Source organism: Physella acuta, unplaced genomic scaffold (assembly GCF_028476545.2).
Source record: "Physella acuta isolate Inbredline_101_S28 unplaced genomic scaffold, ASM2847654v3 ptg001017l, whole genome shotgun sequence".
NCBI classification, from domain to species: domain Eukaryota; kingdom Metazoa; phylum Mollusca; class Gastropoda; family Physidae; genus Physella; species Physella acuta.
This window is the reverse complement of record NW_026732534.1, coordinates 355779-382524: the sequence shown is the minus strand read 5'-3', so window position 1 is coordinate 382524 and position 26746 is coordinate 355779. Positions and strand designations below refer to the sequence as shown.

General features: G+C 33.4%; 2 protein-coding genes across 5 annotated transcripts; one reads left to right on the top strand and one right to left on the bottom strand.

Annotated features, from left to right (window-relative positions):
* Window positions 1-3126: 3126 nt before the first annotated feature.
* On the top strand, window positions 3127-6566 carry LOC131954649 (uncharacterized). The gene is made up of 2 exons (XM_059318432.1): window positions 3127-3309; window positions 4433-6566. Exons 1-2 carry the CDS (start codon window positions 3132-3134, stop codon window positions 5491-5493), a joined length of 1239 nt encoding a protein of 412 aa, XP_059174415.1. The 5' UTR covers window positions 3127-3131; the 3' UTR covers window positions 5494-6566.
* A 7-nt stretch (window positions 6567-6573) lies between these two features.
* On the bottom strand, window positions 6574-25949 carry LOC131954648 (electrogenic aspartate/glutamate antiporter SLC25A13, mitochondrial). Of its 4 annotated transcripts, XM_059318427.1 has the most exons (20): window positions 25918-25949; window positions 25759-25833; window positions 23311-23331; window positions 22014-22073; window positions 21674-21816; window positions 21402-21517; window positions 20452-20591; window positions 20163-20309; window positions 19482-19623; window positions 18892-18985; window positions 17678-17704; window positions 15364-15448; window positions 14858-14954; window positions 14454-14572; window positions 12853-13023; window positions 12188-12328; window positions 11508-11646; window positions 10893-11051; window positions 9667-9757; window positions 6574-9237 (listed from the first exon to the last, which is right to left on the bottom strand). In XM_059318427.1, exons 1-20 carry the CDS (start codon window positions 25933-25935, stop codon window positions 9069-9071), a joined length of 2154 nt encoding a protein of 717 aa, XP_059174410.1. In that variant the 5' UTR covers window positions 25936-25949; the 3' UTR covers window positions 6574-9068. The 4 variants fall into 4 exon arrangements, with proteins under 4 accessions (XP_059174410.1, XP_059174413.1, XP_059174412.1 ...); XM_059318430.1 differs by lacking the exon at window positions 17678-17704 and having other exon boundaries at window positions 25918-25947; XM_059318429.1 differs by lacking the exon at window positions 23311-23331 and having other exon boundaries at window positions 25918-25947.
* Between the last annotated feature and the right edge of the window lie 797 nt (window positions 25950-26746).

Sequence of the window (26746 nt, the reverse complement as noted above, 5' to 3'; positions counted from 1 at the left end):
CGGTAAGACGTGCCAAGGTTAATGTGTAATTATGCCAGATCAATTATGCAATCAATATTCCAGGAGTAGTCGAGTGGCTATCTTTTTAGGTCAGTTGCTCCTAAAGTAGGGGGTTTGATTTAGGGGACGAATTTGCGGAGTGGCACGGTAAGCCGAAGGGATTTGGGTTAAGCCGGGGTTTCTTTAAGCATTTACACGACACCCCCTTCGCACACTCCCCTCAAAATGTGTGTAGTAAATGGTCCAACAGTGCGGCTATGTCGTCATCTCCCAATATACCAATCAATTCTCCAGTAAACCATCTCTTTCTCAATACACCAGTCCATTCCCCAATACACCAACATATTCTCCAATACACCAGTCCATTCTTTAATACACCACCCCATTCCCTTATACATCAGCCTATTCCCCCAGACACCAACATATTACCCAATACACCATCCCAGTTCTTAATACATCAACCTTTTCCCCAACACACCAACCTTTTACCAACCTTTTACCCAATACACTAATCCCATTCCCAATACACCATCCCAGTTCTTAATACATCAACATTTCCCCGAGACACCAACCTTTTACCCAATACACTAATCCCATTCCCAATACACCATCCCAGTTCTTAATACATCAACATTTCCCCAAGACACCAACCTTTTACCCAATATACTAATCCCACCTCCCAATACACCATCCCAGTTCTTAATACATCAACATTTCCCCAAGACACTAACCTTTTACACAATTCACTAATCCCACCTCCCAATACACCACCCAATCCCCCACAACACTAAGCCAATTTACCCAGGCATGGAGTATTGAGCCTAACGAACCAGCTCGTATTTCTGTACTCGGCACGTTAAATGTGGTCAAGGTTCGACTCGAACGGTTTGTTTTGTTAATTGATTAAGTCTGGAATCCCATAATGCGGTGCCGTTGTTTTTGTTCTGATTAGCGCATTAATGTCATGCTGGATTAGCTAGATCTGTATTATAACCAGGTAGATTAGTGGATTAAATATTTCATTCATAGCAGCTACAACAGTTACCAAGGGTGATTGAAGCATACGATGTGTGATAACTCATTCACGTCTTTAAAATAACTAAAATGTAATTTAGTACTTGGAAGGCATACAAGAAAAACTACCCAATTATTATAATATTTTAGTAAAATTTAATTAAGTATTAATCAAATAATCCTTAAGGACTTAATTAGGCTTAGCTCCCAAGCTTAGAACCGCAATTAATCGAATACAGAAATTCAACACATACTCGCTCACACATACACACTTGCGAGCACACTGGCTCACACATACAAACTTCCTAGCACACTGGCTTACACATACAAACTGACTAGTACACTGGCTTACATATACACATGAGCACACTTGCGAGCACACTGGCTCACACATACAAACTTTCTAGCACACTGGCTTACACATACAAACTGACTAGTACACTGGCTTACATATACACATGAGCACACTTGCGAGCACACTGGCTCACACATACAAACTTTCTAGCACACTGGCTTACACATACAAACTGACTAGTACACTGGCTTACATATACACATGAGCACACTTGCGAGCACACTGGCTCACACATACAAACTTTCTAGCACACTCGCTAACACATACACACTTGCTCACACACTCGCTCACTCGCTCACACATACAAACTTGCTAGCACTCTTGTTCACACATACAAACTTACACACACCAGATCCTTAAAATGGTGTACAGACTCGGACGAATTCTTTAAGGTTTCAGATTAAAATAAACTATTTGCATATTTCCACGAAATCGCCCAAATTGGACCGGGATTAATTGTCCGATCAATACGTTTTATTGAGCAAGTGTACTTTCCCATAGGAATCAAATATCCTGCGTCCTACATTCGGCTGTTAATTAAATGCCGATCAGGCTGATTACGCCTGTTTATGACTCCATGTTTTCTTGGGCTCTGGCTCTCGTCCTAGCATCACTAATTAGGCCATCGATTGTGTTGTATGGCACAAGTTAGTGAAGCAATAAATGTTACCTGTGCATTCTTATAGAAAGACAGCCGACGCTTAAGTGTTGGGTTTGCTCACACAATCACAAGAGCATGGATAGATGTATTATTATGTTATTTTAATAACCGGTAGAGCTTTTGTTTACACTGACGTGATATATTCAAATAACTGATTAAATTAGAATTTTCTTACGTCCTTGATTATGTTTAAATATATCATTACAAGACATGTAATGTACCCACAGCTAAAATCTATTTAGTTACTAGCAACATAGGGGTCGGCATGGTCGAGTCGGCATGGTCTCGAGTTCGAACCCTCGGGCAGATGAGGCTCGTTAGCTGGGGACAACGCCAAAATCAAACAACTGCTGCCTTGTAGTTTGTTCTTGGTTGGACAAATGCTATGGAAGCAAATCCAAAACGAAAAGCAGGCTGACATCGGAGTCAACGGCCTCATTGGCGCATATCCAGTTGACATGTGTACTTAATTGTGTTGGAGGGGATTACTTCCAACACTAAAATTAAGAGCGACGAAGAAGAAAGACTAGCAACATAACACCTTAACCCGATGCTTATACAACTGAATATTAAATCTTATAGTATAACACTTCCAAAAAAGCACTAACATAACTCTTAAAATCCCTGTGTCATTTCTTTTTAGCCAGGAACTGTGATGCGATTAAACCAATTTCGATACTTTAAATTGACGGTGACGTAAAATACCTTAACACTAGCCCTAACCCAAAATCTACTTCTTCTTAAAGTCAACAGCCCAAACGTAGTTTTTCTAATTAGGTTTGGTTGCGTTTTAATCCAAGGCATATACAGTGTTTCTTCCAGACTTTTTTATCCGGAGGGGGGAGGGGCGGACAACTTTTTCCGGGGGGGGGGGGTTGGGGTGAACACTGGTAAAAGTATATGTTTTATATATAAATTCAATTTCGTTCGGGGGGGGGGGGTGGTAGACTTTCTTCCCCCGAAGAGATCCCTGGAAGAAACTCTGGGCATATGATATCGAAAATAACCTGCGAGAAGATTTTTGTCTTAATTAATGAAGACCAATCAGCTGCTACAACCACGCCATCTTTCTCTTCCCCCCCCCCCACCCCACAGATCGCCATGGAGCGCGTCGTGACCCAAAAGCAGCACTCGGTGAAGATTCTAGAAAAAACGTTGATCGATTTGAACATGCAACAACGCCAAAGCGAGGCCAAATTTCAGAAAGAGCTGCGCGACCTTGGCCTTGACTTATCAAAGCTGCAAAAATCAACTCGAGATTTCGATGAGTTCTTGCAAGGTATTTTTTTTTATATTATGTCATTAAATGTCAACTGTAGTGGTAAACATAGATGTCATTTGTCACCAGTTACTTTATGGTTGGGAGAATATCTCTTTCAAGTATTCCTTAGAGTTTATGTTAGTTTTAATATACATGTCTTTCATTCAACATTTAAATTTTAAAACTAGCATTTTTTTCGAGGACAAACTAAATTATTGTAGATGAGAGATCAGGCTTATAGAACTGTGGGTTTTTTTTAAAAAAAAATGATTTTAAAAACCCCAAATCCCCGTCTCCCAAACAAACTTTCAAAAAAAAAGCTGTATATATATTATATATATATATATATATATATATATATATATATATATATATATATATATATATATTTGGTTCAACGTCGTTTAAACATTCAGTTAAAAGGAAACAAAGTGCTTATGGGGATCAAATTTTATATAAAAAAAATATTTTACAAAGTTTTTAATAAAAGAGTGGTGAGTCAATCAGACACCCCCCTCCACCCCCTTTTTTTTTTATCTATCTCCTTTAAGAAAAAATATGGGAGCGGCAAAATTAAGAACCTGTGATACCGATAGTGAAAGTCAACAATGACGTTGCCACGCCTCGCATTTGTTTTGGCAACTCCAAAAATAATCAAATTAGTTTCAAGCCGTTCAAGTGGGTTTTATTTTTGGACACCTGCGAGTTACGTTACAAAATACATGTTCTATTTTCGGCCTCGAGCATTCCCAAAATGGCGATCACGCTGTGATGTAAATGGGAAGTAGAAAATTCGATCACGTGTCTGATTGTCATCGAGAACTCCATTCAAGTGTCAGGAGACATGCGACAAGTGGCTAAACCAATCGATTTATTCGTTTCATTCAAGCACACTTATCGTTTAGTGTTACGTAAGGGGCAATTACTCTATACTTCCACAGGTTACTGTTTCTTTTTTTTCTATTTATGTTTGAATTGCCTGCTCTTCATTTTTTCACGGCTGACTGCACTTTACGTCTGCATGTAGATTTATAAGTTGTTTATTCAATCCTGCGACTGTGTATAGACCTACCTGTAGAGTTTTTAAAACTTAAAGAAGTAATTTTTATTTAATTGAATAACGTAAGTTTTCTATTTTTAGATCCCAACCCGACACCAAGACCTTCCGGGAGGAGGAGTTCACTCCCTTACATAGAGGGCAACTTAAACATTCCCTACCCAATAGATCCATCCGGTTCGCCGCGGAGCAGACGTAGGCTGAGTATTGCCACAGTGCCTGTCATTCCCCAGCAGGTGACGGGTCAACAAGCAAACGATTTTCCCGTCAACATCAACAACCTAATGGAGAAGGCCAAATCGGCATCGGTGAAAAGGGGAGGTAAATCCGCCGACGGTGAATACAAGCGAGGGGGCAAACCAAACAAGGACGCTAACTCTGGTAGGGAACGCAAATTATCGTCAGAGGTGTTAAAAAATAATGTCGACGGTAAACAAAATTTTAAACTTGAAAAACAAACGCCCAAAGGTGCAACCTCGCCTGCCGAGGGTCGTAATGACGTCACGGACATGACGTCAGCAGAGGAAGTAAACTCAGATTTTGCAAAACAAGAAACGTTCGACGTTCCGGATAAAAGACGAATCAGAAGACAATCTGAACCCGCAATTAGTCGGGTTTTTCTATCCACACATGAAGAGTTCTCGTCAGCTAAGCAGCATAACGGTACAGAATCAGAAGACTTGAAACATTCGATCAAACTTAATTTACCATCGGATATTGTGGCCGAGGAAGAAGAAGACGACGAGCTGAATAGAGCCAACAGTCGTACGAACGGTCAAAGCCTCGATATGGCTACAACGCGCTGTGCAAATGAGGAGACTGCTAAAATCAAGGGAAATCACTCTAAGTTACAACAACAGAACTCTATAAATGGGAAATCGCGGAATAAAAGTACGCAGAAAGTATTGAGTAACCACCGACCCAGGCGTTTATCTGAAGGGGATATTCTGAAGTTCGCGCAAGTTTTGACAAAACAAGAACTAGCCAGAAACGGACGAAACAATGGCTACCAGAACGCAGTGCGGGATAGTCAAGAACTGATGTGGGATTCAATCAGAAGGTGTAGGTACATCAGGGGACATAATCCACCGGAGATGACTGAACCAGGGGACATAAATCAGTTTGTTTTTGGGAAGAGCAAATAAAATCTGCTTGCCTTCATCATTTCGTTGAAAGTAAATACTACGATTTTTTCCGGTCTTGTTTTTTGTGCAAACCGTCAACGGAGTTGCCTCATTGTCAACCGATTGGTTGTTTCTCTCTTATATTAAAGAAAACCAAAGATAATGAAATATTTCTTGTCTACAAATTGTATAATAAATGATGTCTATATACTTAGTATATACTTAAATATTGCAAAAATATGCATATTTCAGTTCTCACATGAACTATTACTGCTATGATAAAAAATTTCTTTGGTCACTTATGGTTGTTATATACAATTTTATAATTACTTCATTAACCAACCGTAAATTAAAGGAAATGCAGTTGGAAAGGTTGACTCTCGGTGAATATACGAGTTTATATCTGAGTGTAAAACTTATTAGCAGCTCTTCCTAGAGTCATCTTTGGGTCACTCCTCTACAGTGGTAAACTGGAGTGTCAAGGAACCTGGGAAAGCTTTGGGTCACTCCTCTACAGTGGTGGACTGGAGTGTCAAGGAACCTGGGAAAGCTTTGGGTCACTCCTCTACAGTGGTGGACTGGAGTGTCAAGGAACCTGGGAAAGCTTTGGGTCACTCCTCTACAGTGGTAAACTGGAGTGTCAAGGAACCTGGGAAAGCTTTGGGTCACTCCTCTACAATGGTGTACTAGAGTGTAAAGACACCCTAAGGAAAACTTTAGGTCACTCCTCAGCAGTGGTGGACTGGAGTGTCAAGGTAGCCTAAAAGTACTAGAGAGCAGTCTTATCTGACACCAGTACTGCTGTCTCACCAGGAAAGCTGCAATGGACTGGACACAGTTCTTATGGCTCTGTGAATATCTTACCTGTTAATCATACTGACTTTTCACGGCTGTCTTTTTTTTTACTACTGATAGATGCATTATTATAAATGTATCTACATTATGTTTATATATCTACCTGCAGATTTTAATATTTCAGCTTTCACATAAACATGTTTTATATATTTTGTTTTCATATTGGTTATGGTTATTAAAAAATTATATAAGCATATACACATTTTCTTGTTATACAAGTGTAATAAATAAATGACAACAAGTGTTATTTTTAGTCCATTTATTATAGAGATTATTTATAGCTCAAGTATTGAATCAATTATTACAATCCAAACACTGCGTTCAGCTCAGCATTCAGACAACTCTCTACTACGGGTCCACCCAACGTATGTGTATTTAAATTAACAGTGTACGTGACAAAGGTTCTTACATTGGTGGAACAAACAAAAAAAAAACAACAAGTTTACTAATGAAATAAATAGAAAAATGAATACTCAACATAAACTGAGACAAATGAATAAGCACTGGCAGATTTTAGAATGATGACTCGCAGATTTTAAGAAATGAAGTTAAAAGGACTGGCATAACGCAATCATGGACGGGGGGCCTGGTGATCAGCATCTAGCCAAACAAAAAAAAAAAAAAACAACCTACACTGAACACAAGCACTAATATCCACTTGGTACAATAAAAAAAATTTTTAACCTGAAGAGAAATGATTCAGCAAACACTGTATAAAATAACACCAGCACGGACTAAATGAGCTGAGTAGAAGTTACATTAAAAAAAATACATGACTTGACAGTAAAAATAGACAACTGTAGAACATTATAATTTTAAAAATACCCATCATTCTGTATAATAGTTGTGTCATTTATATTTTATTTTTAAAAATCAATAGCATTATTATTATAGCATTAAGATTATGGAAAAATATTGTGATGTTCTGAGTATTTTAAGATCATGTTTAATTGCTTCTCAAAAAAAGGAATGGGGGGGGATGTAAAATAAAATTTTTAATCAAATATGTTTGATTTTTAAAATAATCAGCATCAACCATTTTTAAAATAATTAAGACCGAGTTCCCAATTGTAAGCTGGTAATGATGACAACCCTGTTTTAATTAAGTAAGGGAGATGATAATTTGTAACAAAAGAAAAGACAACTATGTTTAAATTGTACATTAAAAAAAGGTATGAAACAAAGATTTTTTTTTTACAACCCTGTAACCATTTTTAACAAACTAGAAAGATGAATACTCCCCCCAGCATTTTACTACTTTTTGTTAAAGCAATACAGAAACTTAGAAATTCATAGCAAAAACTAAATGGTACTGCTATGAGATCAGGTTTAACAATAAAATTGTTATATTTACAACAACAAAAATAAGATTGATTATAATTTTTAATTTTCATCTACACTTATAAATTACTTCATGTATAAAATTAAATTGTTTTACAGTAAAAAAAAAAGGTCACTGAAGATGTATAATTCTTAACAGACAGTTTAAAATTTGTATTAGTAGCACTCTTTATCAATGATACAAACGGTTAATTTGAATAAGTTATTACAGAGCTTTTGAAAAATTTCCTGAGATACTGCACAAAGAAGGATGTTAATTCTCACAAGATTCAAGGTATAAAAAAAACATCTAAATGAAGGCAACTTTCAATTTAACTTAATAAGATGTTGAAAAGCATGCAGAAAAAACTTATTTATAAAAAAGATAAAAACATAATTAGACAAATTATACAATGTAACTGCTTTGAAAAACCTACTTAATTTTAATATACAATTTTTCATCTAAAATAAAGAAAAGCTGTGTTTCCTAAAACAAGGAAGTCTGTTTACCCTATGTGACAAAGATACATTAGAGAAGGTGCATGGGGACTTGAGGAACCAAGAGAAAGTTGTTAACTGTCAGCAATCAAGCGCATACATCCTAGGTCTCAGTCAATAGAAAAGTAAAATTCAGTCTAGTATTTTTTTTTCCAACTATTCTGTTGATCTAGTCATGTATGTTACTCACTCACAAAACGCTATCAAAAAATTAAAATTATTTATTAGTTACTACCTAAGTTATATAAAGAGTTAAAAATATGTCACACCAAAAAAAATATAATTAAAATATAATTTTGTGCGTTCATATTTTTTCCTAAAAGATATAAACTCACAAATTCACATACCATCCAACATAATCAGAACCCAGCCATCTTCTTTTAGAAGTATTTGTATGTTATTCCACTAAAAAAAACATATTTAAATACACATTCAGTTGATGTCAGGCAACATACATACAAACTGTTTGCATTGTGATTAACAATCTTCCTATCTTTCAACAACTACCCAGACATACCCTGCTGCCCACACACTCTGGTTAGTTACTGAACCTACATTCCTTTTATTAAGCCCACTACAGGTCTACAATATAAACTATGCATATGGTTCTATGTATATTCGTATATAAAATCTGATTCTGAGTTCAAGACTGTGTATGGACTAGCAGGGTTCCATTCGTTCTATCACATGGCGCAAAAGAGATTTCTTAAATCTATTATTACCAAATATATTCTCACTCGGTAGACACACAATGGATGCCTTAAAAAATTTTTACAGTCTAAAATAAATTATTCACGCCCAGCTTCCGTAATGTTAAATAATCAAACCTTACTTTGTAATCTTTCAATATAAACAGTGTACTAATATGGGAGGAACACCCTTTTACAAACTTGTTAAAGATGATAATACTAGGTTCAAGATCATTAATGCTTAGCTGGAGTTGATGGTCTGAATTTCGGCAACATAAGTCCAAATTTAGTCTCGATGCCGTCAAAGGTTGCTAGAGCCATGCGGTAGCCGCCTATATGGTCAGGGTTACGGGACAGCACTTCCTCCAGATGGACAGACTTGGCCTCTGATCCCTCAGGACGGCTGGGTAAATACAAGCAAAGTTTGTTCAGTCAATTACAGAATAGATTGGTTTTAAAACATGCATTTTTTAATATACATAATAGTTTTGACAACAGTTTGCTCAGTCAATTAGAGAATTGATTTAAAACATGCAGTTTTTAATATACGTAATAGTTTTGAGAACAGTTTGCTCAGTCAATTATAAAATATATTGGCGTAAAACATGCATTTTTTAATATACACAGTAGTTTTAACAACACAGAGGGATTTGAAATATGAGGCTGAACATTTAATATTTTTAATCTTAAAATAATATTACCATAATGATCTAATAAAATAATATATTGTTACTTATTAAAAATATTGACAAAACAGTGTCCTTTGGAATGAAATAATTGCACTTCAAAAATAAAAACATACAAGAAAACTACTTTGTGGTTTAATACTTACTTTCCTCCAAAATCAATGTAAAACACTCTCTGTAACAGCTCATATGTTAGCAGAGTCACACCAAACTGGGGCGAAGATCTGAACACTCGAGCTGTTGTAAACAGATAAAAAACAGTTAAATACACTTGCAGAATGTTATCTTTCATGTTACTCAACATTACAACAATACATTACCAATAGGCAATGAATATAACATCCTGATTTACAGACAAAAACATCATTGTAGAAATTAACAAATATTTTAAAAAAACAAAAATTTTTACTACTGAAATAAAATATTGAATCATTTAACTGATCAGCATAACGCACTAAAGGCCAATATTACAAGCATACAATATTTTCTGTAACCATCGTGATTCTTAAAATTTAGCAATAGTCTAATGAATAATAATTACTTATAGGAATACCAGCACTGTATGAAAGCTTTTTTTTACTAGCATTGTTACCATGATCATATCTGTATTACTAACATATTAAAAATCTGAATATTTGTCTTCAGAGGAAACAAACATTTAACAAACAACTTGAGTAAAAACTAAGAATACCTCAAAACTCTTAATACAAAACAATTTTAATACAATACAGATCATTTTAACTATATTGTACGGAATCTTTACCCAACTTATCTACAAATAATGCCTTTCCATAAAACCTAACTCATTAGTAAAATAAGGGAGATAATGTCTGACAACTTATCATTTCCATGTTTTTATAACACAAATTTATTACTAAGATTTAGATGTTAGAGGTGCTAGTCTGTTGAGAGTCTTATCCAAGAAGGCCTCCTTAACATTACTGATATTTTAAAAATTTGAAATTCTAAAAGTCAAATTTTTAATTCTAATATTTAAAATGACTAATAATATGTATGTTTCAAGATTTGATTCATAAAATTCAATGAAAAACTACAAAAATGCTGAAGTGCCATTCTCAATGAAAACAAGCTCAAAATATTTCTATAACTCTCTGCAGAATAAATTAATAAATAACAGCATGAAATGTAAGTTATTTTGGGGTCAAATTTTTTTGTTTTTTCTGATATTATATTTGGTAAGCAGAAATATGGTACAGGTTATTTCTGCACCATAGTCATACCATAGAAACACAATGACTAGTGGTGGTTTTGTCATGTTACATTTGGGCACCTTAGTTTAGCAACAATGACATCTGTCCCATTTAGTCATAATAGCAGCCAATGAGTTATGAATAAAGACACTGTTACTAACCTGGGGCTCCCTTCCAAAATGCTCCCATGCCTTCTTCTGCGTAAATTTTCTTAGCACAGTCTATAACACCCTTGTAAGTTGTCTGTCCTTTCCTTGCAGCCACCTGTAGCCTTGTCTTGATCACATCAGCAGGGGTGGGCAGGAATGCTGCCGGCATGCCTGTCAAAATTTTAATTTGTATCAGTCAAACAGTTTACATTGTTCTTCATTGTTAACTTTTTATAATTTTTTTATTTCCTGAAGAGTTTAAGACCAATTAGATAAGCTATTCTCAAGTTTCACTGACTTAGACAATAATGGCTTCAATCTAAATTTAATATTTGTTTTTGTGTAGTCACAATTAAAGAAAAAGTTAAATAAGCTGATAAGCGACAAATTCATGTTTTATCAAATGCAACACATTCTCCAGAGATTGCAGTACAAATCTTGGTTGGGCTACAGTTTTACCTGTACTATGTTTTGGGTGGCCTATATTATACATGATATACTAGTAGTGTTCAACATTCGGAATGTATCATTTTTTTTTTTTGAGTCACCTTAGCCAAGGGAAAACACCCAAAACACTGGTAGACAAAAAAATTAAATAAAAATAAAGTAGTAAGGGACACAACTCACCAGCTATTGTGGCAGAGAGTAAAAGACTACCAGGAGAGTTGTACCCATTCTCATCAGCAAAAAACTTTTTGTTGTGTGCATAGGCTGGGAAGTAGATGGCACTGAAAGGGATGTCCCTAAGGAAGCAAGCTTTGGATCCCTGCAAAATGGAAAAATGTCAACAGTTTTAGTACATTAGGTAAATTTAACCTTTTTTTTTTAACTAGCCAGGTATACATTACAGGATGGTGTGGTCAAGTGGTAGAGCATACAACTGCTAACTCAAAATTTTTGAGTTTGAATTAGGGTTCAAAACAGTAAAAGTGCTTGATGGGTACCCGAGTCACGTTAGAAATAGTAAAGGCAGCTGGGCATAGTGTTGACCACACTATCCCTTCATGTGCCGTGGTCACACAACTTTAGTTCACTTTCCTCTTAGACCGTAAGGTTTGAAAAGGAACTTTACTTTAGGTATACATTGTGATGAATGTGAGTGGAGATGATAAGATGTAAAAATGTCCTTTATATATCAACTGACTACAACCAAACCATTTGATACCAACTAACTAGATAAAACCTACAAAACCCCACCACTTACTTTATAGAGACCACAACATAAAAAAATGTCCTTTATACATCAGCTGACTACAACCAAACCAAATCAACTGACTAGATAAAACCTACAAAACCCCACCACTTACTTTATAGAGACCAAAGAATCCCAGCTCTTTCATCACACTAAGGGCACTGACCCTGGCCCTTCCAACAACTTCACCAGCCACCTGAAGGCGGATCTTCACAATCTCCAGTGGGTTGGTGAACACAACTTGAGAAGCACCAGCCTAATTAGAAAAACTCAAAAAACTTAGTACAATGATGATAAAACTCGGAAAACCAGGAAAAATAACTTTTTCTACATCTGGTTATGGTAAAAAAATTTTTAATTGGGCAGTCTTCATTATCTGATTAGTATGCCATTCAAAATATTAGAAATGACAATGTGGTCAAATGGTAGAGCTAATATATTGCTGATCTTAAAGTATCAAATCCAGTTCTCCTCAAGCTTTTAGAACATGTATACCTGACTAAAGATAGTGGGTCATTGTAAACCAAACTAACATTATATATACAGATAAACTTTAATACCACTGATTATTTTTAACATTGGGATTGAATGGGTATTTAAAATGGATTGTGGAAATTATTAAGTAATTTTAACCTTATTAATGAAATAAAGCACTGGCATATTACTAACCACACAATAATTTTGTATGCTAAGGTCAAAACTTGATGAATAAAATAGTATTATTTCTCTAATGGATTAAAATCAACATGAAGATTTTATTAAAAAATTCTCTTGACTTACCGTGCCACCAGCCACCATTTCAGCCCACAGTGGTAGCGTGCCATCTTTTTGGAGAAGTTTGTCACGCATGAGATCATTCATGGTCAGCTTGATGGCTTTCTCTGGCGCCACACCAACCAGCTGGGGTGCCAACCCACGGTACAACCCTAGGATACCCTCATGCCTAATAACCTGTAACAAACAAAGACTCGTATTTATCCACAACTACAACAGTTTTGAAAAACAGAAGCTGTTTTTAAACAAACTTACAAATGATCACAAGACCAACATATTGGAGATTTAGAAACCTTATTCAAGCTTGTGATATTTGAATAGTAATGATAACCTTTCTTTTCCAAACCTAACCCTTTATGTCATATGTGACCAAATTTTTTTCATGTGGTATTGTCTGATCCACCCAAAACTATGTTATTTTATGTATAGTGCATTAATGTCTGCTCAGTAATTGTCTTGCTGGTTTTTTTTAACAATATAGTGAAGATACTGTGGAAGCTGGTAATAATAAGTTTTGTTGATGTTTTCTTGTTCTTTCGCAAACTGTTACTTTTCTATTCTTATTTTAGAATTAACATTTTGTTTATAGAAGTTATGGGCTATGTAGTTAGTAAAATTATAACTATTTAAGATGCCCTGCTGATGATATCTGACTTAAATTCATCCACTTATAATTAAGACAATTATCAGAGATAATGATTTTTGTTTTAATATATGAGAAAGTTAGTTTTCTTTTTTTCTTTCATTTAAAAATATTTTTAATGCCTGGAGATTAAATAGCCTATATGTGTTTTTTAACTAAATTATTCATTTATTAAAAAAGCCTTTTCTTTTTTTACTTTCTTGTATATACGAAGTATAGAGAAAGTATTGTAATCGTGAAAAAAAAAATCGAGATTTATAAAAATCTCGACGTTTGACATCTCACTGATACGGAAAAACATAATTTTGCAATCTTGTCCGTATGTCTGTGTGAGTGTGTGTAAACACGATAACTTGAGTACCGTTACAGCTAGGTTGATGAAATTTCATATATAAGTATTTTATCAAAATCGTAGATCCGTAACAACTTTTGAGCGATTTCCGATAACCGGAAGTGGTACTTTTCCTACTTTGAAATTTTCAAAAGCCTATAACTTGAGTACTATTTCAGATAGATAAACGAAATTTCACATGTAAGTAAAAGATCTAATTCTCTACCTTCTGTTAAATTTTGAGTCATTTCTGTTGAACGGAATTAGTAATTTACGCTATTTCCGATTTCTCAAAAAACTAATGTAAATTTTTAAAGTACCAATAATATTGCGCACTATTATGCACTTTTTTATTTAGCGTTCACATGGTGTGCAATTCTTTTGTCTACGAGATTTTATTCTATTTTTAAAACTTTAAGTATTTAAAATGGATTAAAAATCATGTCTATAGCCCGAGTTCCCATCCCCAGTTATTTTATATAAAAATATTCGAGAAAGTTTAGGGGAGATCACTCCCGGTTTATTTTAAAACATCATCAACACACATTTGAATTTCTTAAAATTATTCAATATGCCATTTTTTTTACCTTAAGATGGTACATTTAAATGTAATATAATTTATTATTTCCTCACCTTTTTAAAACAATCTATACTATTTTTATACATGAGCTCTCCAATAAATGAAGTAGATCTTTGATTCTGAAGTCTTGTCTTCACCAGATCTATAGGATAGACTGCTGTGGCACCAGTAGCTGAAAAGTAAAACACATTGCTATTAGGCCAGACCCAGGTACAAACATAATCAGCCTTCACTTGGCGCATGTTGAAGTGAACATTAAAAACAGGTAATAACAATAATAATACTGTCAACTCAAATAAGAGCCAGAAAATGCCTCCGTATTACAAAACTACCATTCAAAGGTTTATTGTTTAACTGTGCTCCATTTAATTATCCTGACTTAAGTCAAGCACCTAATTTATCAGGCTTGTCCTATAGACCTCACTCTACCACAAGTTACAAATGTCTAAAAATGTACCTCCTGCCACTGCACCCAAGGCAAATCTGTAGGCACTTTCTGCCACTTGTAGAAGCATTGTCCTCTCTGTGTGGCCCTGTTCAAGACGAAGTTTTTGCTGAAACAAAGAAAAATATTTTTTAACCAGCTTATCCGAGCTTTCCAAATTTTTCACTATGTTGTTGTCAAGGGGTTGTACATAAATGACGTCACACTCGTAGGGGAGGGAAGGGGCCGTTATTTTGGGATGGTGTTGTAGACTGATGTGTGATGTCATTTTAGGGGGCTTGGGTCTGGCTTTTTGTGACGATGTGTGACATAGGGAAGGGGGAGGTAAAAATTGTCAAAATCAAAAGCGTGACATCATTTATGAATGACTCCCAAGATACAAATTTATGTGTGCTTCATTTAAAAAAAAAATCTTCATAATTATAACAAGTTTTGATCCAACAGAATCTAAGTGAACATAGTGTCAGAGACATCAGTTAAACAGGATGTGTCTTACTAGGCATCCTGTGTCAATTTACCTCAGCAATCTGCATCTGGATTTTAAAAGGTGTTTCTCTCCCTTCCATGGGGGACAGCCTGTCAAGGTCAGCGTATGTCATCATACTGCCAGAAATAAGAAATGAACCAAGTTAGCACAACTCGTATTAGAACATATAGCATTTTTTTCACTTTAAATATTTATTTATATTTTTTTCAATGCATAACCATTTTAAAATTGTTTTCAAAGTCATCAGAAAATCTCATGCTTTAACTATGTAGATAAAAACAATAAACTACGTTAACTACAATACTACATTCTAAGCTTAAGCTATTGCAGGCTGAAAATGTAAGCAGAAGCTGGTTAAAATTTACATACATAAGCCCACATATTTTTATAGCAATACAGCTTTCTCTAACTCTTTAAAAAGCAACATTGTAAAAATGCATGCTCCATTTTCCACTACATTTTGAGAATTTTTTCAGATTTTTTTTTTTTAAAATGTAAATTTTGTTTAAAATAACTCAGTCTGTTAAATACAACTAGTTAAGTAAAGTATAGTTTCTGGAGATTACCATTTAATAGTATTAGCCAACAACTTTGTCTACATACTTTATATACTTAATGCTATTTTAAAAACTAACTACCAAGCGCAATATTAATCCATATAATTTCTTATAAGCAATGTAAGGTTACAGTATTACATTCAGATGAAGTAATTTAGAAGAATTCTAATCATTTAAAATACTAATTTAGATGAAATTCTATAATAAGCATGCTGGATGAACTCTTAGTCTGTTCAATTATTTTAATGTAATGGCCTTACTACACAGCATATGGAAGCATTTTATTTATCTTCAATAAAACATTAAAGAAAAAAAAATATTTAGTTTGCTAATTAAGTGAGTTTCTTATATTAATTCACTAAACTATTAGCAATTAGTTTATTAGTGCTGATGTCAATCTGGCAATGCAAGAGGCATTAACTCAATATTTAGTATAGTAGTGTAGCAATTAAAAAATTGTTGGTGCACACTGAAGTAGGTATTTGTATTATTTGTTACAGTTTTTCACTGCTTAATACTTAGTTGTATGATTAAAAAGCTCTTGATTACATGAGAGAAGATAAACATGAATGTCACAAATTTGACCACCAATAGCCTTAAGTACACTAAGGAAAAAATAAATAGTTGCTGCTCACAGTATAAAGGAATAGTGTAAAAATAGCAAAGTTATTTAACAGCAAGCAGATTTTTGTAAAAAAAAATGTTTGTGGAAAATGTGATCATTTTAGATCACAAATTTTTGCAGAATAAACCATGTTTTTTTTTAACCTAAAAATGCAATGTGCTAGCTTATAAAGTTCATAAAAGCTCTAAAAATCTGGTCTAAAAATTCACAAAATTCACAGCCCAAAACAAATAGATAAAAAAATTAATAGAAAAAACATTTCTAACAACTATGATTGCCATAAACTAGAACACTATAAACCAAAGGTATGGAAGTATTGTTTCTATCAGTATCAGAAATATTTGAGACTCTGGATGGTAAAAAAAAAAACACTAGATTAGCGCTGTATATTACCCCACTTTAAATATCAAGCAGAAAAGATTACACTAAATAAACTGTAGATCAAAGCCAGAGAAAAGTGACTGGATAAACAAAAGCAAGCCATCAAATAATTCACACAGGTTCAAAACTAAAAGCTCCACAGAAAAGGAAAGTATATGAAACCAAATAGACTTTGAAGAACTTAGTTAACAATGAAGACTATAGAGTATAGTTATTAGTTATTACAAGAAAAATTAAGACAATAGAAACAATATACAAAGTGCAGGTGATTTTGAGCAGAAAAGATTAAAATTAAGATGAAAAGAAACCAAAGTTACATCAATTCAAAGAATAAATAAGTCTAACAACAAAGGGAGGCAATAATTCAATTAAAATAATTGTATGACTATAAGCCATCACTTTATGAACAAAAAACCAGCAAATCACAAGATGTGGATATAGGAGTTCAAGTACACATAAATACAGATGGTCTGCATACATCGTTAAAAGGATGCATAGGTAAAAACCAAATAATTGTAAGATTTCCATTTAATTTTTATGTACATTAAAATTAATGTTTCAATTACAATTAGTGAATAACTCTTTATAGGTTTAACATAGTATAAGAGCATCCTTTTAATTATAATAGAACAAGTAATAAAATGGTAAGTAAAGTATATAAGTAAAGTATATATTTAATAAAGTGCTAAGAGGTATTTATAAGTAGACAGTGTGGGCCAATGTGTTAAATAGCTATAAAAGCAAAAGAAAATACAGGTAAATGTGCACAGAAGTTTATCAACCTGGGCAACAGCTTGTCAGGCTGTGACCTGAAACAGAGATCACATTCAGTCACATTTGTGTACATCACTATCAGCTTGTTAGACCCACAGATGCTAAACCTGTTACATTCAATCACATTTGTGTACATCACAATCAGCTTGTTAGACCCACCGATGCTAAACCTGTTACACCTATTTATACACAACACTATCAGCTCATTAGACCCACAGATGCTAAACCTGTTACACCTATTTATACACAACACTATCAGCTTGTTAGGTCCACCAATGCTAAACCTTTTACATTCAAGTCCTATTTATACACAACACTATCAGCTTGTTAGGTCCACCAATGATAAACCTTTTACATTCAAGTCCTATTTATACACAACGCTATCAGCTTTTATGTCCCATGGGTGCTGCACCTACTACGTACACTCATATGTATTCTAAAAATTGCTTGTTTAATCCTACCAGCCTGATGTACTTCTGATGCCTAGGACATGAAAAATACATGACAAACTGAAAATAACTAACCAAACTTGGGAAAACCTCAAAACCTTCTATTCCAATTCTCTACCACCAGGCATTCAAATAAACTTTGTGTCCAGGTAAAAGAAGCAGGTTCAGGGCCTTCCTCGGGTCTGATAGGGTGAAATGACCACAGTTTTTTCTTAAAACTGTAATTCATGTTCTTGCTTAAATTATTTAATTAATACAGTGATATAACAAAAACTGCCCAGTCAACAAGTATGATTCAACAATCAGAATATGATGGTAAAGCTACTAAAACCCCGTGACACAGCCATGCCCCTAGAGTGGGATGCTCAAGATTCTCATGTATGAGATGACAAAGCAGTGTGAAACAAACAGCTACTGAGCGTGACAGCATTCACAACATAGCAATGTCAGTAAAAAAAATAATATGGCTTTGTTTCTAAATGGTAGTCATACATAACCTACTGTCAAGTAGTGAACATCTTGAATGCATTCAAAACATAGTTAAGTCAGTTAAAATAATATAATATTGTTTATAAATTCAGTCCAGTAGAAAAAAAGAAAATATAATTATTTAAAAACAGGCCGCTAATTTAAAATTTTGAAATTTAAAGCTGACTTAAATATCAAAAGATCATTTCTTAGTTAAAAAAAATCTTTTATATATAATTAATGTATGAAATGATATAAAGGATAAACAATTTAAGGAATAACAAGGTAATGTGATAAAATAATACCTCTGTTGGTTCTGAAGAAAAACAAGCTGATAAAGGATGTCTACTTCAAGGGGGGTAATTTGGGAGAATTCTTGAGCTTGGTAGAGAAATTCCTCTAATAAGAAAACAAGGAAAATTGTACAATTACCACATCATATTGAAAGAGTTTCACTAGCACATTCAAAGAGAAAATAAATTTATAAAGCAATGGTATAAAACTAGCAAACATTCTCCTACTAAAGATTAATTAATGTAAAAATTGTAAGGTTCTATTTTAATTTTTAAAGGAATTAATTTTCTATGTCCACAAAGAAAATCTTCGTATTTATAATCTAAATTAAGTTTTCTCAATAAATATTTATTTACAGCAATACCTCAAATAATGAAGTTTTATTTTGGGAACATAGTAAGTAGGGTAAGTAGGATTTTTTAAATTTTGATGAAAGTTATGTGCATACAGTTGAAAATTTTACACCAGAATTAGTTAATTTACAGCAATTATAGATGCTTAAATAAGTAACGTGTTTATTGCCAAAATACACTACAAGTAAAAAATTTGCCCAGTACATAGGAGAAAACCAGTGATGATCAGCAGACAAATATCCACTAACCTTTTGATAACGGTTTGGTCTCATCTCTTCTTGTGGCTCCCATGTAAATTCTCTTACAGAGCTCAATGTTGTTTAGAAGAGAAATGAAAGCTGTGTAGTAGGCGTAGCTGATCTGTCTTTGATGTCCCTCTCCAACAATCACCTGATTAAATTTTCATCTGATTAAACTTTCTATTTTTATTTAAATCTAACAGTTTTGAGATTGTCAACATTTTTTTAAAAAAAGGGTCTATAGCAAAATCTAATATAATAAGATGTGCGCATGTCTCTGCATGTTTCAGAAATAAATTTGCCTTTTCAATTTTAATTTCAGCCAAAAATAAAGAGAATGAATCAGCAGAAAAAGGTACTAACCTAAAAAGAAAAAAAACTTCAAGTGGAAAAAGCTCATTTCCATTAAAATAAAAAGTGGAAAATGTTTGATCTCTATAAGTGTAAAATCTAAACATATATTTAGCGAAATGCCAAATATTTCCAAAATTAAAAAATAATTAAATTTTTCATATTTTGATTAATCATTTATTTAAGAAATATAACAAAATTATACAAAAGGATTCACCTATTCATACAAAGTTTTAAAGTTAATGTTTAGAGAGGATGATTGAGAAATTAATGATTAAAAAATAGCTGCTAAATTTACAATAACGTTTTATTTTAGAACAGTAGATTTGCATAACTTACTGTGATAATGTTTTCTCTAACAAAGGGAGTAAGAAGATAAGACTTTAAAGAAAGCAAAATTTCTTCAAAATCTTTGGCAGAGATGTAGCCATTATTATTCTTATCCCTTCGTCTGAAAGCCTGCCATGCATGTTCTTCATGAAAATCCTATAAAAAACGTATGTTTAAAACTTAATAGTAAATGTAATAAAAAGTTTAACACAAATTTTAGTTTTAAAAAATAGGAAGCAAATAATATTAATAAATAAGTAAATAATATCAATCATAATAATAATAAGCAATAACTCACGTGAATAAGCTGTGTGAACTCAGAGTAAGTTACTTTCCTTGATTTGTCTTTACCAAAATGAAGTTGCATGAAGTCACTCTCAAAGTTGAAAGGAATTGATTGATGTAGGGTTGTGTGTTTGATGATGTCCTCAAATTCATCTGTAATAAGTAAAAAAAAATATATTTTGTACCAAGTCTTTAAAACTACACTCTCAATTTTGTAAGAATAATAAATAAACATAGTTAAACTAGATCAGTATTAAAAATCTTGTAGGTAACAATTTCTTAACCATTTCTCTAACCTTTAGACACTGAACTGCATAGGTGGATACTGAGTGTTTTTTGGGATTGTAGGACAACATGGTCAAGGGTTAGAGCGCTAGACAGCTAACTTGAAAGCATCAAGTTTGAATCTGGGTTAAAGTCAGTAGCATCACTGAGTCCACCCAGCTCTAATGGGTACCAAACTCACGTTGGAAGAGTAAAGGTGTCTGGGCATATGGCCCCAAGGACCATCAGGTTTGAAAAGGGAACTTTACTTGTACAAAGGTGATAGGCATAAGTAGATTAATCAATAAACATATACTTATTATATGTATTTCAGACATGCCTTAACTTTGCACACAAAGCTTATTAATATTATTTTAAAAAATGTTTATGATGTATAACTTAAACGAATTGTTGTTTTTGTTTTTGCTTCACAAAACTGAGAACTTATGACAAAATAAAGATTGCTTGTTTAAGTCAAATTACAATGTGAAAAAACTTATCAAACAACAGGTAAAGAAATTGGACTAATTTAATTAAAATTGACAATCCTTTTTCAGAATTGTATAAGGGTTTTTCTTGTTTTGACAAATTAAATATATGAAAAATAACTTAGTGTTTCAGCTTCAAATATAAACATGAACTTAGAAAAAGATTTGAACATGGGGGTAAGTTTTGATTGCACCACTTGACTTATCTTACCACAAGTAATGAAACCGTTTCCGTTGCGGTCGAAAATCTGAAAGGCCAGGGCATACATGGCATCTGGGGCACACAGCAATGCTTCAAAGCCTTGGAACTCAGAGAAGGAAATAAGTCTGGTAGAGAGAAACAAAATTAGAATAATCAAACATAAGCCCAGATATTGTACCTCAGTCATTGAGTAAGTTATCAAGCTACTTAAAGAAAACAACTTAAGCACACTAAAACATTTTTTTTTCTAAATTGATGTATATTTCTGTATAAGGACTGACCCATCTCTAGAGGTGTCCACACAGGATGCAAACACATTGAAAGTGTAGGGGTCATAATTCTCCAAGTCTAGAAGTTGCATATACTTAAGGATCAGGTCTGAGTATGTCATGTACTTTTCTCCATCACTTGTTTTTGATGCATACTAAAAAAAAAGAATGAAGCACTGTAAATATGTATTTAGTAATAATATAAATAGAATTACAGATACAACTTAATACCATATTTTTTAAAATGTCTTTTTAAAGTTTAAATTGTATAAACCTATAATATACCTCTAAAATGTTTTTCTTTTTAAAATTTCTAACTGCAATGGATATGAATGTAATAAAGAAAAATTACCTTCTCAAAAACTGCTCTGAGATCTTCGGTTTCAGATCTTTTGATGAGTTCAACCACATGCTGAAATAGAAAATTCTGTAAACTAGAATCAATTCAAAAAATAATTACTAACATAAGAATGCGCAGCAAAAGTAACACCAAACAAATATTCTAATTATGCAACAAAATGTTTAAAACTTCAATTTTTTTACTGTAACTGTTATCCAATTCCAAAATATAGTTTTTGTTATTTTTCAAAAAAAAAAAAAGAATTAGTACTTTACTAATGTTATTGCAAATAGTGTTACATATATCTCAGTAATAGTCACAGTGCAATGTACTTAATTAAAACTTGTAGGTGCAAAAATTTGATTAAAATTAAAAGCACATTCATATTTTCCTGACAAATTATCTAAATGTATCTATCCCTATTTTGTGACAAACCAGTTGTTCCAAGTATTTTTATTTTATTTATACTTTTTAAGGGTTATACAAGTTGGTGTTGCTAATAGTGCAAAATTCTAACTATTTCATTTTTTTTTTACTTAATTTTTTATGGTTTGCTTAAACTTGAGCTGTGCATTTTGTAATCTATCATTAAATATTCAAATAAATTGTATTGTGTAATAATTTAACATAAAACATAGCATTTTGGCTATGACTTTATATAGCTTTAGCTTATATGAATTTTAGAATGTCTTATACAATATTAAATTTAAATTTTGTTTGCAATTGTCAGAATAATGTCACAGATCAATCATATTTACAATACTGAATGTCTTATTAAATTAATATGTCATACTTATACACTCAAATAATTTGCATCTGCAAATTTAAATATTCAAAATTACACAATTAAAATTTAGTTAAAAAGTACAGCTTATTGTGTTGGTTAATTATTATTTCTGAGGTTCAGTTTGAGACATCACATGTAGACCAATTTAAAATTAATATTTTTAAACATGATCTAATTATGAGTAAGTTTAAATTTTAAAAAGTCTCTTGATGAATTTATAATAAAAATGGGAGATGAACAACTTTACTATTCTAAGATTTAAAAATCTACACACAGTGGACATGTATTTGGAAATAAAAGTTTAAATACAACATTCTAAAAAAATGTTTAACATTAATATTATATGAAAAATATAAAAAAAGAATATAACTCTCAGGTCTAAAATAATGTAGAATGTACCACACAAATATACAGCTGGATAAAAGATTATATGTTCCTTGTTAGTTTCATGTTTTACGTTAAGTACAATGACTAGCTAAATGATGTGTGTACTATGATGAAACTTGACCAATAATCACTCACCCCTTCAGAAATAGTCGCACCCTACAAGTACAATATTCATAGATATTTTAGTAGGTCTAAAGCCTAAATATTTTGAAAAAGTCGTATATGCGTTGGCAAAAATAAATACAAGACTAATGGTTCATTGAAGTAACCAACCTGGTGATTCTTTACAACTCACCATACAGTATGTAAATAATATGCATAAAATATATGAACAATAAAAATGAATGGGTGTGACATGTATAATAGATAACAAATCACCATAACAAAAAGACTTAAAGATAGCAGAGGTTAAATGGAAAGTAAATTAATACATTATAAGGCTCAACTACCACCTTTTATATTTAAAATGGACTTCTTATAGGACTACCCTAAAAAATCCACTACCTCTTTGATTGACAAAATTAAATCCATAGCATTACAAAATTAGTTGGGTAACAGTCTGATATTACTTTAGAACCCATTACCAATCATTATATCAAAACACATTTCTATCACTACCCCTAACTCAGAATGAACCCTCGCCAAAGCCCTGCCATTGAATAAGATTTTCCCACGTTTTCTTTAACTTGCTTTCTCTGTTTGTTTGTTTATTTGTCTTTCCAATCAAATCTTGCGATCGAAATTTCTGGCACTTCCCAGTTAGCTAGCGCGCTGAAATTTTCAGGGAAGCTTTCTTTTGGATGACCATAGAATATGCAATTGTTATTATTACTAAATTGATCAATGGAAACATTTTATTGAGCATTTTAGACCGCTATATAATCTATATATATAATTCTCCTCTGCGAGCCATTAGAAAAAAAACCAGCGACGCGTAGCTCGCGCGCAGTGAAGCGAACGATTCCACGACGCGACAGGCTTAGGGGCAGATAATTTAGTTTGAACAGACTTAAAACTTACAGGAGGTAGGCCAGTTTGGGGGAGACGATATGGTCGAGTGGTTGGGCACACGATTGCTATCCCACTCGACACGGGTTCAAATCTATGTGTTCTAGTCAGTAACGTATTCACACAACGTGTTTTTTACGAGTTGTCTTTTTACGAGTTGTCTTTTTACGAGTTGTCTTCGTTTACCCAAAAAAAGTGAAAAGATAAAATCGATAGCAAGATTTTAATGCAAACAAACAGACAAAGACCAAAAAGTAGAAAATAATAATCATTAAAAAAGTTTTAAAAAACCCACGTTTTCTGATTGAACTAAAAAGTAGAAAATAAACGCTATACATCACAATAATGCAAGCGATCACTCTACTATAAGCGATCAAAAACGTGGGGCGCCGTGATTTTCTTACAGTTTCTAATACTGTTGACTCTCTACAAGCTCCCTAATAAAAGTCAATAGTATTATCTAATCAATAGTAATATAACTTTTACTTCGGCGCCCCACGTTTTTCATCGCTTATAGTAGAGTGATCGCTTGCATTATTGTGATGTATAGCGTTTATTTTCTACTTTTTAGTTCAATCAGAAAATGTGGGTTTTTTAAAACTTTTTTAATGATTATTATTTAAACTTAAAAACCAAATGCAAGTTGAAAAGTTAACACAAAAGAACAAACTTAGTAGTTGACCTAAGCCTATATCTTAGCATATATGTTGCTTAGGTCTCAGTATAAATAGTTATTCTTCTCTCCCCCCCCCCCCCCACAAACACACACCCCAAACTAGTCTGGCCTACAGAACTTTTATAAAAATACCATCAGCTATGTGCATCTTCTTCTCGCTAGAATAAATTGCTAGAAAAAGCAATAAAATGTTAAATGTTTATGCTAATTATTTAATTATGTCGTAAGAAAAGTAACTTTTTCAAAAAAAGGAAGAGTAGTAGGACCCTAAACTAAACAACTATCAACATTGAGAGCTTGGCGTTTAATTTTTTTCTAAATGTCTAGGCCAGTTTTACATTGACCCTTGTTTTGTTTTTGTTGGGCATACTGATACTGATGACAGTTTTATTTTACATACTAGATCTAGACTCTACATTTCTTACATACTACTTACATACTATTACATAGGCCTAGGCCTTACTAACACCATTTCAAGATGTCTAGATCTAGATCTAGGCCTATAATATAGAATAGAATAATGTATCTACAGTTTTGGATTGGCATTAGCCTTTATTTTTGTTGGACATTAGAAATATTAGAGAAAAGCTAAGCTAGAGAATAGACTCACACTAGACTCAGACTAGTCACTAGACTAGTCACTAGATCTAGAGACTGGGAGAGTGTCGAGACAACTAACCGCCTAACACCATCTTTTTTTCAAAATCTGTTTGTCGTAGGTCTAGAGATCTTGATTCTATTTTCGGATTTTTATTAGTAACCATATCTGTATATTATATTTAACTAATCAATCCTTTTTATTTGAAGAGGGCAAAAAATAGCGATGTGATCCTGATGTCGATGATGTAACTTTTTTTTGTAAACAAACGACGTACACGATGGGTGACAATGTGACATACCTTTTTTGGCGATTCACATTGGGCCTTCATAACACCAGTAGTCAAAATCTTGGAAATTAGATCCAGCTTTCGGTTCTGAAAGCGATGAATTGAAAATATTTATGAGAAATTAAACTTAAAAATAAAAATGTTGCTAAAATCTATGAAACCACTGCTTACCAATCCTTCGCCCGCCATGTTTCACCTCTGAGGTGAAGGACAAATATCATAAATTTAAGACGTGAACATTGCCCTTGACCTAATTTTTATAAAGTAAAGTAAAGCACTGCTTTTTTTTTTTTTTTTGCTCTAAATAAATTAAAATAACTAGATTAAAAAGTTATTTGAATTTTAAGAATAATTTTTTTTCTAGTCTGTTTAAAAAAAAACATTGAACAGATCGACTAGGCGCAAAGTCATATTTTAAAGTAAAATATAAAAGCCTATTCGTGTTATTTTATAGAGGTCTAGTCTATGAGTTAAAAATATAATAATTCATTGAACTGCGAATACCCAATCAGTGTTTCTTTCAGAGTAACAGGCATCTCTCCGATGTGGAAGTGGGGGGGGGGGGGGGGGGGGGGTTGACGGGACTCATCCCTCGTTTTGATGTTTTAAGTGCCCCCCCCCCCCCATGTCTGAGTGCGCCTTATTTGAGTTTCTTTCAGATACATTTACTAGTGTCTACCCCAACCTGGAAAATTTAGCCCTCAATTCTTCCTCCCCCCCCCCCCTCCTTCTCCCCTCCCCATACACACACGTATTCTCACCGGAGAAAAAAGCCTGGAAAAAAAAGGGCCCTATGGTAACTTGCAGTAACAATAGGCCTCTGTTTGTGTCATACAATGACCAAAGCGAGGGGATCAAAATAAAACCACGGTGACGAGGCTAACTAATGCGCGATGCTGTGTGGGTCACGATGACCTCATTTCATTTGAAACCTCATCACTCTGCGGTCGAACTACACAGGCACGCGGTTATCGACACGCACCCGTGATCAGCAAAGTAG

Bases quoted from the DNA above. Each gene is read 5' to 3' on its own strand.
- LOC131954649 (XM_059318432.1), top strand. From the start codon at position 3,132: ATGGAGCGCGTCGTGACCCAAAAGCAGCACTCGGTGAAGATTCTAGAA. The intron at 3,310-4,432 runs GTATTTTTTTTT...TTCTATTTTTAG, and splicing joins TTTCGATGAGTTCTTGCAAG to ATCCCAACCCGACACCAAGA.
- LOC131954648 (XM_059318427.1), bottom strand. The intron at 22,074-23,310 runs GTGAGTGATTAT...TTTCTATTTCAG, and splicing joins GTGCGACTATTTCTGAAGGG to CATGTGGTTGAACTCATCAA. The intron at 15,449-17,677 runs GTTGATAAACTT...TATTTCTGGCAG, and splicing joins CCTGACAAGCTGTTGCCCAG to TATGATGACATACGCTGACC.